A 15,990-nucleotide genomic window follows, 5' to 3' on the forward strand; every position below is an offset into this window, starting at 1 on the left:
TAAGTAAATAAAAAATATATGGAAGAATAATTACCTGCTGGCACCAGAGACCCTACGCGTTACGCTGCTCAGACGCAGCTTCGTCAGGGGTATGTTGTCTAAGAGCACATGTGTGTGTTATATAGTTGATCCCAAATGGTGTGACTAGTTTCAGGTGAGTGTTTGTCTCCCTATGGTGTGTAGACAGGCCTGTTCTCATCAGAATGTGTTCCACCCAGTCCACGTGGAACGCAAACGGAAATGGGTTAAACGTCATATCCGGTCCAAAGCAGAGGGCGCCAAATATAGCCCTGAAGCTATTATTGTCAAAGGTGCGTCCCACCCGTACCATACGGTGGAACGGGGGTGGAAGTAAAGTAAATGTCATATCCAGTCAGAAGGGTAAACACGCAGAGCAATGAACTATGCACGTAGTCATAATAAAGAAGAGGCTTGCGTTCCACGATGGAACGCAAAAACCCCAGGAGCAGCGCGTGCGCTGCAGAGAATAATAGTGATCACACAAGAAAGTGCTAGCATTAAAAAAAAAAAAAAAAAAAAAAAAAAAGAAAGAAAGAATTGCAGTCCAAACCAGGAATACTAAGAAGTCAGTATATGATCTGAGGACAATCACCAAACATGCATAGATACAAAGATAGATACAAAGATGCATCACATAACAGAATACAGACCTGGACATATAAGACTCACTAACCAGACAGACATAAAACAACAAAAAAAAAAAAAAAAAAAAAAAAAAAAAAGTGAATCAAAACCCCAATAGCGGGCAAGATTCCACATATAAGAACACCATGGGAGTCTGGAAAAGTCAGAACTGGAAAATACTCATTTGTGCCCCTCATAGCCACTACATCAAACATTAGGGTCCAATAAGAAACTAACCCCGGGGAACTGGGTAGAATCTAAAAAATATTGATATTAAAGCTGCTGGAATGGAATTTAAAGGAGGTGCACATGCACCCCCAAAATAAACAGAGTACTGCTTATAAGGACACCATGGAAATTTAAGCCAAGTAACCAGTAAATGAGAGATCCTCATTTATGCCCTTTGGGGCCACTGTGTCAAGTGTAAAGATCCACCTGGATTCTGTCCTCAAAAGGTCCTAGTATGATCTGAATTGCGTGGGTTAGGCTTCATTTTTTGGAGGCCTGTAACTCGCAATTTATTAGTGCTGCTGGAATGGAATTGAAGAAAGTGCAGGGCCACCGTGGAGATGGTCCTGCCCTTTCTCAAATCCTGTTCAGCAAGATGGATCCAGGTGGATCTTTACACTTGACACAGTGGCCCCAAAGGGCATAAATGAGGATCTCTCATTTACTGGTTACTTGGCTTAAATTTCCATGGTGTCCTTATAAGCAGTACTCTGTTTATTTTGGGGGTGCATGTGCACCTCCTTTAAATTCCATTCCAGCAGCTTTAATATCAATATTTTTTAGATTCTAGCCAGTTCTCCGGGGTTAGTTTCTTATTGGACCCTAATGTTTGATATAGTGGCTATGAGGGGCACGAATGAGTATTTTCCAGTTCTGACTTTTCCAGACTCCCATGGTGTTCTTATATGTGGAATCTTGCCCACTATTGGGGTTTTGATTCACCTTTTTTTTTTTTTTTTTCCCCTCCCATGGGGCCAACTTGTGCAGTTCCATTAGTTTATTGCTTATTTCTTGTATTTGTGATTGTTTAGCTGTGTGCATCTTTTCACATACTTGCACACAGTCTCATATGCATTTATATGTCTTGTCTTTTATCTTAATAAAGGAAGGGGAGGGAAGGAGAGGGGAGGATGGAAAGGGGAAGGAAAAGAAGGGGAAGGGAAAGGAGAAGGAAGGGAAGGGAGAAAGAAAGGAAGAGAAAAAAGGAAAAAGAGGGAAAGGAGAGAGTTTTATTTTAAATGGGATTTTTTTTTTTTTTTTTGTTTTATGTCTGTCTGGTTAGTGAGTCTTATATGTCCAGGTCTGTATTCTGTTATGTGATGCATCTTTGTATCTATCTTTGTATCTATGCATGTTTGGTGATTGTCCTCAGATCATATACTGACTTCTTAGTATTCCTGGTTTGGACTGCAATTCTTTCTTTCTTTTTTTTTTTTTTTTTTAATGCTAGCACTTTCTTGTGTGATCACTATTATTCTCTGCAGCGGACGCGCTGCTCCTGGGGTTTTTGCGTTCCATCGTGGAACGCAAGCCTCTTCTTTATTATGACTACGTGCATAGTTCATTGCTCTGCGTGTTTACCCTTCTGACTGGATATGACATTTAGTTTACTTCCACCCCCGTTCCACCGTATGGTACGGGTGGGACGCACCTTTGACAATAATAGCTTCAGGGCTATATTTGGCGCCCTCTGCTTTGGACCGGATATGACGTTTAACCCATTTCCGTTTGCGTTCCACGTGGACTGGGTGGAACACATTCTGATGAGAACAGGCCTGTCTACACACCATAGGGAGACAAACACTCACCTGAAACTAGTCACACCATTTGGGATCAACTATATAACACACACATGTGCTCTTAGACAACATACCCCTGACGAAGCTGCGTCTGAGCAGCGTAACGCGTAGGGTCTCTGGTGCCAGCAGGTAATTATTCTTCCATATATTTTTTATTTACTTATTTTCTTGACTTGACCACTCAGGAATGCCTGGCTTGTTATTTATATGTGGATCAACTGTGCCACGTCATATATGACTTTGGTGACACAATCTGGCCAATACCTCTAAAATATGGGCCCCCATTGCCAATAGACCATCTCTCCTACTCATTCCTTGATTCACTTATATTATTTAGGGGGGTTTGCTTTGTCATAAACACATATTTTGACTGGTTATGCTGTGCTATTTATAGCCAGGGTTGCTTAGTAGGTCTACATTAATCGAATGTTATATAAGTGATGTAAAATATACCTGTGGCACATAACATAGTGGGGTTTATTGCTATTTTTATGCATATTATCATGAATTCCCCCATATGAAGATTGCACATGTTTTTGTCTGTTTTAAATGCTTTTAAAAAATTTTTCTTTTGTTGTCTAAATGTAATCATGTAATAAAGATTTTTTTCACTTTTCCAACATTGGGTGTGCATGGTTATATATCCTGAGTCTTTTTCTTCCGAATAATTTTGTGTCTTTACATCAGGTTACTGTAGCACCCCTTTCTATTTGTGATTATTATTCCCCAGCAGTGCCCACTTTTTCTTTTTGTGTACTAGTAGAACAAAGGACCTCATTTCTCCCTTCTCACCCGTTCATGAGAACTCAATGTTCAATGTTTCATCCTGCCCCCATTCCCAGGCAATAATAATATAGATTGACCTAAATGTCCCCAGGGCTACCTAGACAGTTACCTATTGCCCCTTGGACAGATATAATATGAACACTTAGCCCCATCTACATCAGCCACAAATGATGACTTTATATTAAAAGCTGCTCTTTATAGTTATACTGCTGATCTATGAACAACTGTTTCACATATTATGCCCTCACAGCGGCGTGCTAATAATTAAAGAATCAGCCAACAAAGTGTCTACCGCCATATACAGGTCCTGGTGGAGGTGTAAAATAATGGTCTGTAATTAGGCACATCTACATCACGGGACCTTTAGTCATTACTGCGGAAATATCATACCTGTGACGGCAGCGACGTAGAAACCTCATAATCTTCCGAGCAGCTTGGTCTTGTTTTTTTGTCAGGAGACTGCTTCTGTAGAGAGACAATATGGCCAATTAAAAGGTCATGTGTATAAAAATAATGAAGTCCATTAATTCATCCTTGCCAACGGTCTCTTGATCCACCTCAACCCCAAATGGCTTATAACAATGATATACAGTCAATAAATTAACTTTATTGTTCAAAATAATATATATAGAAATATATAAAAAAGGGGTGAAGGAACCCTAATCTTCTGATCTCTGGGAGGCCCTGATCTGGTTACACTCCATGCTATTTGTTCTTGTCCATCCACTCTCCTGAGCAGTGATATGGAAACTACTGTATACCAAAGGTTGGTGGCCACACAAAATGGCAAAATGATGGGATGATCGTGGCCCTGAGCAGCAGGTTGTGCACCCGGTCATTGTAATCCTGCCTGTGATGATAATGAGTTTGCTAAAAAGTCTTCTGTAAAGCAGATCAGGCATTATGGTCCCAATTCATCAAAGCTTTTACACTAGAATTCTGGGGTAAAAAGCTTTGAAAAATCGTGCAAGGTTGCACAAAAATGTTGTGATTTTTGGCGTTTTCACACCATTTTTGCCAAGTTCTGACAAACTGAGAGGAGCCGGGGCACGGGGACCCCTACCATCGAATTCATGATAAGCAGTGGCGATCCTTATGCCAACAAATCTTACTGACTGAAGTAAGATTGTGGCGAGTTGCACACGGAGGCGCACACCACTCCATGCCTCATCTGATTCATTAAGTGAAGTGAGCATTTTAATGAATCAGGCACCTCGCCTCTTGAAAAATGCTGGTTTTGATGAATCGGAGCCTATAAGTCTCAAGATTTCTAATTTTTTTTGTTTTAATACAGATTGTGATATGAAATAAAACACATTGCCAACATTAAAAATAAATAACACAAAAACCTGATTTTAACAATAGTTTTTTTTCTGATTCCCTTCAATGTAAAAATTTACTACAAAACACTCTTCCATAGAGTTACACTCCACTCTGCTATCTATATACGTTCATATATACTCCAACTATCTCTCACCTGAGTTTCTGTTGCACAAGTGAAGCTGTCCGACGCTTTTGTCGCACTCGCCTGCACTCTTTGTAGCTCCTGTAGTACTGCTGGATGAGCACCGCGGCGCGCCGGCTCTGCTGGAACTTCTTCTGTTCGTAATAACTTCTGAATTTGCTCTGGATGAGGATTGCAGCTTGGGTCATCTTTTTATAAAGTGCATACTGCATAGAAAGAAAAGAAGATGATGAAAGACTATGAATAAGATTGTAAGTTAGTCAATATTTGGTATCATAAAAAACTCAGTGATAAGAAATATGGCCGCAGGTATAGGGTTGTCACCCAGCACCCTGAAAGGCAATGTTGTCTTAGTATGCAGCAATACATTCCCACTTTCCTGTATGCAAATTGCCTCTTCAGAAAGGAAGAGGACTAAAACTCTATAGCGCCACCTGTTGGAAGCACCGATCCTACAAGTCACTATCGGCCCTTTAACGAGTCTTGCAATGTGACTTAGGATGAAAGCCAAATCAGAATTTCAAATCTGATTTGGTTTTCATCCTAAGTCATATTGCTAGGCTCGTTAAAGGGTCGCTAGTGACTTGTAGGATCGCTGCTTCCAACAGGTGGCGCTATACAGTGCTAGTCCTCTTCCTTTCTGAAGAGGCAATTTGCACATTTAATTTCCCAGATAAGCATCGCATGGTGAATAAGCTTCCTTACATTGGCATGCCAGGGCCGGTATGTCACTCTCCACATTGAGAAAGCTTACCACTTAGACCCCTTTCCTGTACTAATGCTGAACTGGGCAGATTGCCCATTCAGGACTCTAGGAAAGCTGTTGTGACATCTGTCATGATGACACATAGAACTAAGAAATGGCTAATTGCAATTTTAACAACTTGACAGAAGAAGACGACTCACATTTTTGTGATTTGAGAAGGTTGAATATGTTGCAGCAAATGATAAGAGTCTCATAAAGTTGCCTTAATATGTTGCAGAACTCATATTTGCTGCAATAACCTTGGATAGTTAGGGCTTGAGAAGGAAATTAGTTCTTCATTTAGTTACGCGGGCCAATTAATGGCCAGTAATGAAGATTAATACATCCATAAATAGACTATTACCAGCGATTCTGTGTGTCAGGGCCATCAAGTGTTTGATGTTCATAGCATAGCAGCGGGGCTCGGCACTAACCCATCTGTCACACTGCACACATCGAACATTCACTAACAATACTGCATATTTATAGTGGAAAATAGTCATCGAGATCTATTTGAGACAGAGGTCAGATGTAAAAATAATTCTTCAAACACGTCTGAAGGCAATATCTAGATAAACCTGGACCTGTGAATGAAGAGCTGAACAAGGTGATGAAATTCAGTAACCAAATTAATGCTTCTGATCCCCATACTTTGGATATATCATTAACAAGTGTAATCTGTCAGCAGGACTTCAATCTTCAAACTATTTATGTGCACATTAGAATATAGGACAAAAAGGGAGTTATAAGGTTGAAGGTACATTCCAATGTCCTATATTCCAAACTCTTTTGGAGTGGTTTCTTTATGGCGGCACTCTCTCGTTCTCACGTGTTGATGTGACGACCATCAAAATGTATTTGTGAATTTTGTTACTATTTATATGTGCACATGTAGCTCTTTCAAAGAAAAGTCCAACGATACCTTTACATGGCCAGTTTGTTACTCTGTTACTGAGAAATCAGAGTTTGAATTTATATGCAAATAAGGCTAAAGTACTTTCGGCTCGTGGAAGCTCTTCCCAAGTCTATGTCACTCCAGCTCTATGCTCCACCCAGCATTGCATCTTCTTGCTTGACTTACAGCTCCTCTGCAACGTGACTTTAAGCAAAGGAACTGTCAGTCAAGTAGGAGGAGGCAGCGCTGGACAGGAAATAGAGCTGGAGTGACGGAAGCTTCAGATCTATAAGTAGTTATTCAGCCTCACTAGCATATCAAATCATATGCCAATTTCTCCATAATGGAGAAACGGACTGGCCATGTAAAGGTATTGCTGGATTGGTCTTTGAGAGAACTACATGTGCATATAGATAATTTGGGGTGTATTAATGCCTCTCATTAGCAGTACTGCCCTTTTTCTAGATTTTTTTCTTTTTTTTTCTTATTTTTGGCTTAGAGGAAAAGTGTTTTGAATGAGTTTAGGGCCAATGTATGTAAACACTTTTTGGCCATTCTATCTGCATCCTGTAAACATGGATTCACAGTCACAGTTGTAGGGAGGCAGAGATGAAGATATGTTAGTTCTAAAATGAACGATACAATCATTGTGGCATACCTCACAGTTTCTTCTGAACTTTGTTACATGTATAGAGGTAAAACCCATCCTAACAGAACCCAGAGGCTCCTCTAACCCATAAGAGGGGACTAGTATCATAAATTCAATAAAGTGCACCCACTAGTTTACCTTCAGAAAGACATCATGAAGATATTCTTTGGTGGTAATCTCTGTCCTGTAAGGGGAACCGCCTAGCAGATATTAATTTTAATTGTATTTCTATTGCTGAAAAAAATAAAAACGTTTTATTCGCCCAATAAAGATTAATTTAAAAGGGACCCACTCTTAAATACTGTTAAGAAAAATATTTTATACTTGGATTATATAATGGTGGAAGGTAAAATATCCAATACTGAACATTAACTTGCCCAAGCTCCCATAGGATCAGAGGGTGAAGTAAGAAAAAATGGAGAATGAATAATATAATTTTAGAAACAAGTTAATATAGATAACTAAGATCATTAAATACAGAGAAAAGTACATTTATATGCCCAATTTCTGTAGAGTGGGATATGGTGGTGCAAAAGATTGGCCAATTGCGCTGTATAGACTGGCACGTAAGCGGTGCAGGCAAATTTTGCCCACTATGTTAAATGTAACAATAAAGTGATCTTATTACCTTCAAGGCTATCCATGTAAGCTTTGGAAAGAATAAAATAGGAATGTTATTAGGAAAAAAAAACATCAATGTAAAAATGAGAATAATTTGCTTAATCTTTAATTATTTGAGTACATATTAAGAAAAGAGCAACAGAGGGGACATGTTACTAGGCGACAATACATGACTTCTCACTTTAATACCGGACTCGGACAATACTTTAATTATCTGAACATAATTAAAACCAGTCATTTAATTTTCCCAGCCAATGATAGTGACTTCTCATTAGAGTGAATCATCCTACTGATCTTCGGCCTTTGATAGCGGGGAGGCAGCTCATTGGCTTTGATGTGTAATAACAGAGCTCTTCAGCCAGTCTCGTTTTCTGCTTGGCTGATGTTTATTGCGCTCGTAAAACTTTAATGTTCATTCCCATTTAGCAATTTTTTATTGAATTTGCAACAAAGTAAAATAGGCGTTCAACACATTGTGTGTGGCTGGTCTTCTGAATTAATTTCATATCAAGCCCTAGAAAATCTCCACTGTGTGCACGGAACATTCACTTTCACTTACTGCTCTGAACAACTTAAAGAGTCACCGTCATTTCAACTTTTATTTCATAAATCAATAGTACACATGAAAACACACCAACATTGTAATATATCTTATCAGAGAAATCTGCTTTTTTCTCCTCGGTTGATCTTTTACTCTCAAATTCATGGATATACAGTACAGACCAAAAGTTTGGACATACCTTCTTATTTAAAGATTTTTCTGTATTTTCATGACTATGAAAATTGTACATTTACACTGAAGGCATCAAAACTATGAATTAACACATGTGGAATTATATACTTAACAAAAAAGTGTGAAACAACTGAAAATATGTCTTATATTCTAGGTTCTTCAAAGTAGCCACCTTTTGCTTTGATGACTGCTTTGCACAATCTTGGCATTCTCTTGATGAGCTTCAAGAGGTAGTCACGGGAAATGGTTTTCACTTCACAGGTGTGCCCTGGCAGGTTTAATAAGTGGGATTTCTTGCCTTATAAATGGGGTTGGGACCATCAGTTGTGTTGTGCAGAAGTCTAGTGGATACACAGCTGATAGTCCTACTGAATAGACTGTTAGAATTTGTATTATGGCAAGAAAAAAGCAGCTAAGAAAAACAAGTGGCCATCATTACTTTAAGAAATGAAGGTCAGTCAGTGCGAAAAATTGGGAAAACTTTGAAAGTGTCCCCAAGTGCAGTTGCAAAAACCATCAAGTGCTATAAAGAAACTAGCTCACATGAGGACCGCCCCAGGAAAGGAAGACCAAGAGTCACCTCTGCTTCTGAGGATAAGTTTATCCGAGTCACCAGCCTCAGAAATCACAGGTTAACAGCAGCTCAGATTAGAGACCAGGTCAATGCCACACAGAGTTCTAGCAGCAGACACATCTCTACAACAACTGTTAAGAGGAGACTTTGTGCAGCAGGCCTTCATGGTAAAATAGCTGCTAGGAAACCACTGCTAAGGACAGGCAACAAGCAGAAGAGACTTGTTTGGGCTAAAGAACACAAGGAATGGACATTAGACCAGTGGAAATCTGTGCTTTGGTCTGATGAGTCCAAATTTGAGTTCTTTGGTTCCAACCACTGTGTCTTTGTGCGACGCAGAAAAGGTTAACGGATGGACTCTACATGCCTGGTTTCCACCGTGAAGCATGGAGGAGGAGGTGTGATGGTGTGGGGGTGCTTTGCTGGTGACACTGTTGGGGATTTATTCAAAATTGAAGGCATACTGAACCAGCATGGTTACCACAGCATCTTGCAGGGGCATGCTATTCCATCCGGTTTGCGTTTAGTTGGACCATCATTTATTTTTCAACAGGACAATGACCCCAAACACACCTCCAGGCTGTGTAAGGGCTATTTGACCAAGAGGGAGAGTGATGGGGTGCTACGCCAGATGACCTGGCCTCCACAGTCACCAGACCTGAACCCAATCGAGATGGTTTGGGGTGAGCTGGACCGCAGAGTGACGGCAAAAGGGCCAACAAGTGCTAAGCATCTCTGGGAACTCCTTCAAGATTGTTGGAAGACCATTTCCGGTGACTACCTCTTGAAGCTCATCAAGAGAATGCCAAGAGTGTGCAAAGCAGTCATCAAAGCAAAAGGTGGCTACTTTGAAGAACCTAGAATATAAGACATATTTTCAGTTGTTTCACACTTTTTTGTTAAGTATACAATTCCACATGTGTTAATTCATAGTTTTGATGCCTTCAGTGTGAATGTACAATTTTCATAGTCATGAAAATACAGAAAAATCTTTAAATGAGAAGGTGTGTCCAAACTTTTGGTCTGTACTGTATGTCACGGGTATGTCAGATGTGACAGACAGTCGCCTTGCAGTTGGTTGCAGAAGATCTCTTTGTTTGGCATTTCAGACACCTTCCTAAATCTATCTCACGTTAGGACCCAGCGGCTACCTCCCTCCTGCTCAAATTGACACCCAGGTCTGGGTGTATAAATAGTTTCACTTTGCAGCAGGGAGGGGCCGGTGATACTCACATGTTTCCTTGTGAATGCTTGGAGCTCTCAGACTGCTAGCTTCCTCTGCGGTGCTAGGAGGACGTTTGGAGTTATCTCTCTGAAGTCGGCTAAAGCTAAGTTACTTTCTCCTGTGTCTGTCTCCCTTGTTGTCTTTAGTTGTTAGTGAGGATCGACTAGTGCTCACCCCCCCTTCCCTATCCATGGCCAAGCGCTAGGGAAATACAGGGTCTAGGTTCCTGTGTGGCGATTGGTGAGGAACCAATATAGGGACTGTCAGGGGAGACAGGGTAATATCAGATCAGCCTAGGAGGTCTCAACTCCCCCTTTTCCTAGAGTCTGGGCTCCCTTCCCCACTTCCCTTTGTGTTGCACTTAGTCTTTCCTACACCTTGCATGAAAGTATAATCTGTACAATCTGTATTCACTGAAGACAGATTATCCGATTACTGAGATAGGAGATGACAGTTGGTGCTCATAAAGTTTTATGGAGAGGGGATGGGAGAAGGGAGGAGCTAGAGGCAGACACATTCTGCTGCATGTTCTCCTGAAACAACAGTTAGACTAGCTCGGTAATGAGAAGCCTGTCTGTTCTGACCACAAGATTTACACAGTCCAGGAGGAGAAAGAAGCAGATTTCTCTGATAAGATACCTCGTGGTAGGAACTACAGCCATTCATTCTGGATATACCCTTACCTCTTACAGCGTTGTGCCTGTATCACACAACCCAATCAGGTGAGCAGTGCATGATCATTCACCCAACACTAAGGTATATTTATCCACACATGGAGTGCTTTTCCTTTCTTTTCATTTACATGTCATAAATGGGGGTCAGGGGCCTCGCACTGCAACTTGGCCCATGCAAGTGCTAGCCATGGACAATATGGAAAAGATTTGTACATTTCTTAAAGAGGTTGTTCTAACTCAGTGTTTCCCAAACTCCGGTCCTCACACCACCTCCAACACATCATGTTTTCAGGATTTCCATAGTATTGCACAGGTGATAGAATTATTATCAAGGCATCAGAAATTGCAACAGGTTCTTTCACCTGTACAACACTAAGGAAATCTGGAAACATGATGTGTTGGGGGGTCGTGAGGACTGGAGTTTTGAAACACTATTCTAACTAGTTGATTACTCTGGGTCTGACTTCTCTAACTTCTTTTTGACGCTGATGTGCCATCAATTAAATGAGTCTACCTTCAATCAGCTAAGTGGAGAATGATGACCATGCACAGTATGTACACGTTTCTTTGATGGTTTGCACTTTCTAGATCAGAAGGGGGAAGGGAGCAAATTTTTTTTGGTTGAAAATCTAACAGTAGCCTGCCCTGGTGAAGGATTATCTTTAAAGGGACTTTAAGAGATCGAAATACATTTCTGCAGTCACTCTATGTGCACACTGTGAGGATTTCCCGCTATGTTCAGTTTGAGCGGCGGCCATGTGACCACTAGCTCTATGTGGTTTGCTTACTCGAGGTCATGTGCCCACTAGTTTCTTATTTGCGTTTCTCAATGTTCTATTGAGAGAAATGGAGCAGAATGTTCTATTGAGATAATCGAATGAGAAGCTGGTCATGACTGCACAGTTGAGCTGGAAATAGAGGGGGATCCTGACAGTATGCACACTTTCAGGATTGGACAATCTGTAGTTAGTCTATGCAGAAACATATGTTGATTGCAGAAAACCCCTTTAATAGCATGTAGTCTGTAGTAGTCTAGTTTTCTGTTCTTGATTAATCAATTAATAGCAACATTTTTGCTTTATATTCGGAAAGAAATACAATTTTACCTGCCATTGAATAGAATTAGTCAACTACTAGATGATACGTTAATCAGTGACTCTAAGGGCAGATGCAGACGGCAGTAGATTCTCTCATCCGAGAGAATCGGGTCAATTATGCTACTCATACTTTGATCCAACTTTGCTCAGAGTTTAATCAGTGTCAGCATAGTGTGATCTGATTCTCTTGGATGAGAAGAAGATGGAGAAAAAAATATCTCCATCTTCTCCTTTCTGTCAATCAGTGGAAATCGGAGTGCACTCAGATGTCATTGACTTGCATGGCTGAGCGCGATCCGAGTATTGGATTAAACTCGGGCATGCTGCGATTTTTTCCTCGGACGTACGGCTTAATTCACACATCAGCAATTCTGATCCGTATTTTATCAGTATTTTTATTCCAAAACCAGGAGTGTCTCAAAAACAGAGAAAAGGTGTCAATCCCACCTCTTCCGACAAGCCTACAACCTGCAGTAACCATCGCTCCACCATACCGCTGCACGACCAGCTCTACCCTCACCTACTGTATTCTCACCCATCCCTTGTAGACTGTGATCCCTCGCGGGCAGGGTACACTCTCCTTCTGTACCAGTCGCCGTAACGTTTTGTTCAAGATTATTGTAATTGTTTTCACTATGTATACCCCTTTTTCACATGTAAAGCGCCATGGAATAAATGGCGCTATAATAATAATAAATAATAATAATAATTTTCAATTAAAATTTTTCTCTGTAAATTCCGTTCCTGGTTTTGGCAAACAAACACTGATGCAAAATACTGACCACATACTGATGTGTGAATGAGGCCTACAAGTAATCTTTGGCTATGCTCACAAGTGTTTCTGATCCTCCTTTGACAGTTTTGTCATTTTCAAGAGCAAAATCTGGGCAGCATTCCGCACAAATACCATGTATGAACCCCAGCGGACCCCATCATTAGTTAATGATGTCTATGGGGGCACCGTTTGCATCTGTCATATAGTGTAGTGGCTTTTTCCAAAAATTCTCCTGCTTCATCAAAGATTTAGCTCCTTTCTTTATACTGCAGCTCTGCTTGTTTAGATCGACTACTGTATATAAGAACATACCCCTCACAATCTCAGCAGCACATCAGTACAAAGCAGCTACAGTATGAAGAGAGGAAAAGAAGAATTGCATTATATAAAAGTCCAATGAGAGGTTATAAAGTTGCCGCCTGGGCTGTTGATGGCACTGACGTGAGCTGAGCATGATCAGTGATGAATGCATCTTATCAGTTTTTCATTTTAGACCTTTGGCTTGGGATTGGCGCGTCATCTAATTTTGTAGCAAATTCAGTAACAAGAAGACGTCAGAGCTTTCAGCAGTGAACGTGTTGATGAAGCAGATTCGAAAAACTCAGCGCAAAGCACAAGAGACCAACCTGACTGGCATCGTTCTCAACAAATACTGCGGCAAACGGGAACGCATCCCAATTAGCACCATGAATCAGTATGAAGAGCCTTTGTGTTATTTTCAGTCTCTCTCATTCACAGCCAACACTCGAGTAACATCAAAATCTATCGCTGCCACATTTAGAAATTCATTTTCTATACAATGAAAAAAAATCGTCTGCCTCGTTTCCTGATTCTATTTTAAGTCCTTTTTTTTTTACTTTTTGGCTCTCAGCAATTGAAAACAGAAAAGATAATTTGTATTTTCCAATATTAAAACCCCCCCACTGTTATAATGGTCTCAGGACACTTTGAATGGATGGTTTTCATTGTTTGTTTGTTTTTTTGAGAAAGCAGAGACCTTGCCCTTAAAGATTGATCTTGAATGCAAGGCTGAATAAAGTGGAGCTCCACTTTAATTAATATACCCTCTGTAGTCCGTTAACTTTGATGAATTAATTTACAGTTTTCACTTATTCCTGTTCATTATCAGTATCATATAGCAGCCAAATCTCCTGTTTCTACTCAGAAACCATAATCAAGTAAGAAACCATCAGCAAGTAGGTAATCTGTCAACCAGCAGAGTTTGTACCAGTAGGCCATCTGCTGATAGAAGGACCAATGCCATGTGCAGCTAGCTCATAAAACATTCAGATGGTGGACTAACATACAAATACACTAAGTAGCCATGTAATAATGAGGGGTTTTGAGACAATTAAATCCATATTCCATGTACAAAAGGACACTATTATTTTATACAAGGATTGTTTACTCTCATCCTAAACTTAGGGCTCATGCAGATGTCCATGGAATTTGGTCTGGACACGGACCGCAATGCAGACTGTCTACAGGTTTCCCGAACTGAAGGCGACAAGCTCATAGGCGTAAATGAAGCAGTTGAGTTCGGGTGATGAGAATCACAGACAGTTTGTGCGTTGCGGTCTGTGCTTAGACCGAGTTTCACAGACTCCTGCATGAACCCTTAGCCATTTTATAATGAAGAGTTTTGGAACTTTTTCATATATGTACAACTTTGGAGATCTCTGCTTGCTGTCAGTGAGAGAGAACGTTCTAGAACACAGAAGCTGAAAACTCATCCTGATCTAATACATTTCATAGCTGAAATATTGCTCCATTCTGAACAATCTAAACAACCTGGACTCCAGGCTGATACATTGTAACTGTAGCGTCGGCGTCCCTGCCTCCTGCTAGGCAGGGACGCTGTTCCCCTCACCTCTCCACTCCGTGCCCGGCGTCCTCCTCCCGCTCTGCTGGCAGCGCGCGCTGCTTCCCGGCCACTGTGCTTAGGGTGCGCGCGCGCGCGCTCCCCCTCTCTTAAAGGGGCCGCGCGCGCAATCCTAAGGAGTCCGCGGCCAATGGCCGGAGGACCTCACCATATATAAGGCACCTTCTCCAAAATTGAGGTGCCCGAGCAATGTTGTTGCAAAGCCTTCACTCTGCTTCAGCACTCAGGTCCCGCTACCAGTTACCTGCCAGTCACCTGCCAGATTCCTGCTAGATACCTGCCTGATATCCGTTTACCTGCTTGCAAGCCTGCGGTCCGACGGTCTGCCTTCCGACACCTGTCAGTCTGTCTATGGACCAGCCTGCCCGCTCACCTGGGAGCGCTCATCTGCTACCTGCCTACTAGCCTACCTGGAGGCTCCGCTGTCACTTGCCGTGACCACCTGCCCGTCCAGAGACTCTTGCCTGCTCACCTGGGAGCGCTCACCTGCTACCTGTCTGCTAGCCTACCTGGAGGCTCTGTTGTCACTTGCCGTGACCACCTGCCTGTCCAGAGACTCTTGCCTGCTCACCTGGGAGCGCTTACCTGCTACCTGTCTGCTAGCCTACCTGGAGGCTCTGCCGTCACTTGCCGTGACCACCTGCCCGTCCAGAGACTCTTGCCCGCTCACCTGGGAGCGCTCACCTGCTATCTGCCTGCTAGCCTACCTGGAGGCTCTGCCGTCACTTGCCGTGACCACCTGCCTGTCCAAAGACTTTCGCCCGCTCACCTGGGAGCGCTCACCAGCCACCTGCCTGCTGTCCTTCTACCCAGAGACTGTCCCTGTCACTTACCGTGAGTACCCGTCCTTCTACTCAGAGACTGTCCCTGTCACTTGCCGTGACTACCTGCCCTTCTACCCAGAGACTGTCCCTGTCACTTGCCGTGACTACCTGCCCTTCTACCCAGAGACTGTCCCTGTCACTTGCCGTGACTACCTGCCCGTCTTCCCCGGGAGCCACCCGCTTCCTTACAAGGACCGCCCCCTTGTATAGTTGCTCAGAGGTTCCGCCTCCCAGACCCGTTACAGTTTGCTCGGGCCATGGAACCCGGTGGCACCCAAGCTCCCTCGCTCTCGGACCTATGTCATGAACTGTCCCGTCAGAGGTCCCAACAGGAGTCCATCCTGAGTCATCTGCGGAATGTCAACTCTCGCCTGGACACTCTGACTGCTCCACCAGCAACCACCGCTAGTGTCATGACTCGCAGCCCGGCAGCGCCGCTGCCCACCAATACCATGGCATCCTGCCCCGGACCCCTGCTTTCTGCACCTCCTCGCTTCGGAGGCGACCCCGCTCAAGCTCGGGGCTTCATAAACCAGTGCACCCTGCACTTTGAACTCCTGTCCCACCAGTTTATCTTCGACCGGGCCAAAGT

General features: G+C 42.4%; 1 protein-coding gene across 8 annotated transcripts in view; it reads right to left on the reverse strand.

Moving 5' to 3' along the window:
* Positions 1-15,990, reverse strand: part of CAMTA1 (calmodulin binding transcription activator 1) — a 2,249,809-nt gene that overhangs the window by 41,648 nt on the left and 2,192,171 nt on the right. For all 8 annotated transcript variants that reach the window (XM_073656516.1, XM_073656517.1, XM_073656515.1 and 5 more), the window contains 3 exons: positions 7,622-7,642; positions 4,717-4,910; positions 3,630-3,704 (listed from right to left, as the gene is read on the reverse strand). In XM_073656516.1, the coding sequence (XP_073512617.1) occupies positions 3,630-3,704; positions 4,717-4,910; positions 7,622-7,642 (290 nt within the window). The remainder of the gene's footprint in view (positions 1-3,629; positions 3,705-4,716; positions 4,911-7,621; positions 7,643-15,990) is intronic.

This window comes from Phyllobates terribilis, unplaced genomic scaffold (genome assembly GCF_046119375.1).
Source record: "Phyllobates terribilis strain yellow unplaced genomic scaffold, ASM4611937v1 Scaffold_12__6_contigs__length_324123572, whole genome shotgun sequence".
Classification (NCBI taxonomy): domain Eukaryota; kingdom Metazoa; phylum Chordata; class Amphibia; order Anura; family Dendrobatidae; genus Phyllobates; species Phyllobates terribilis.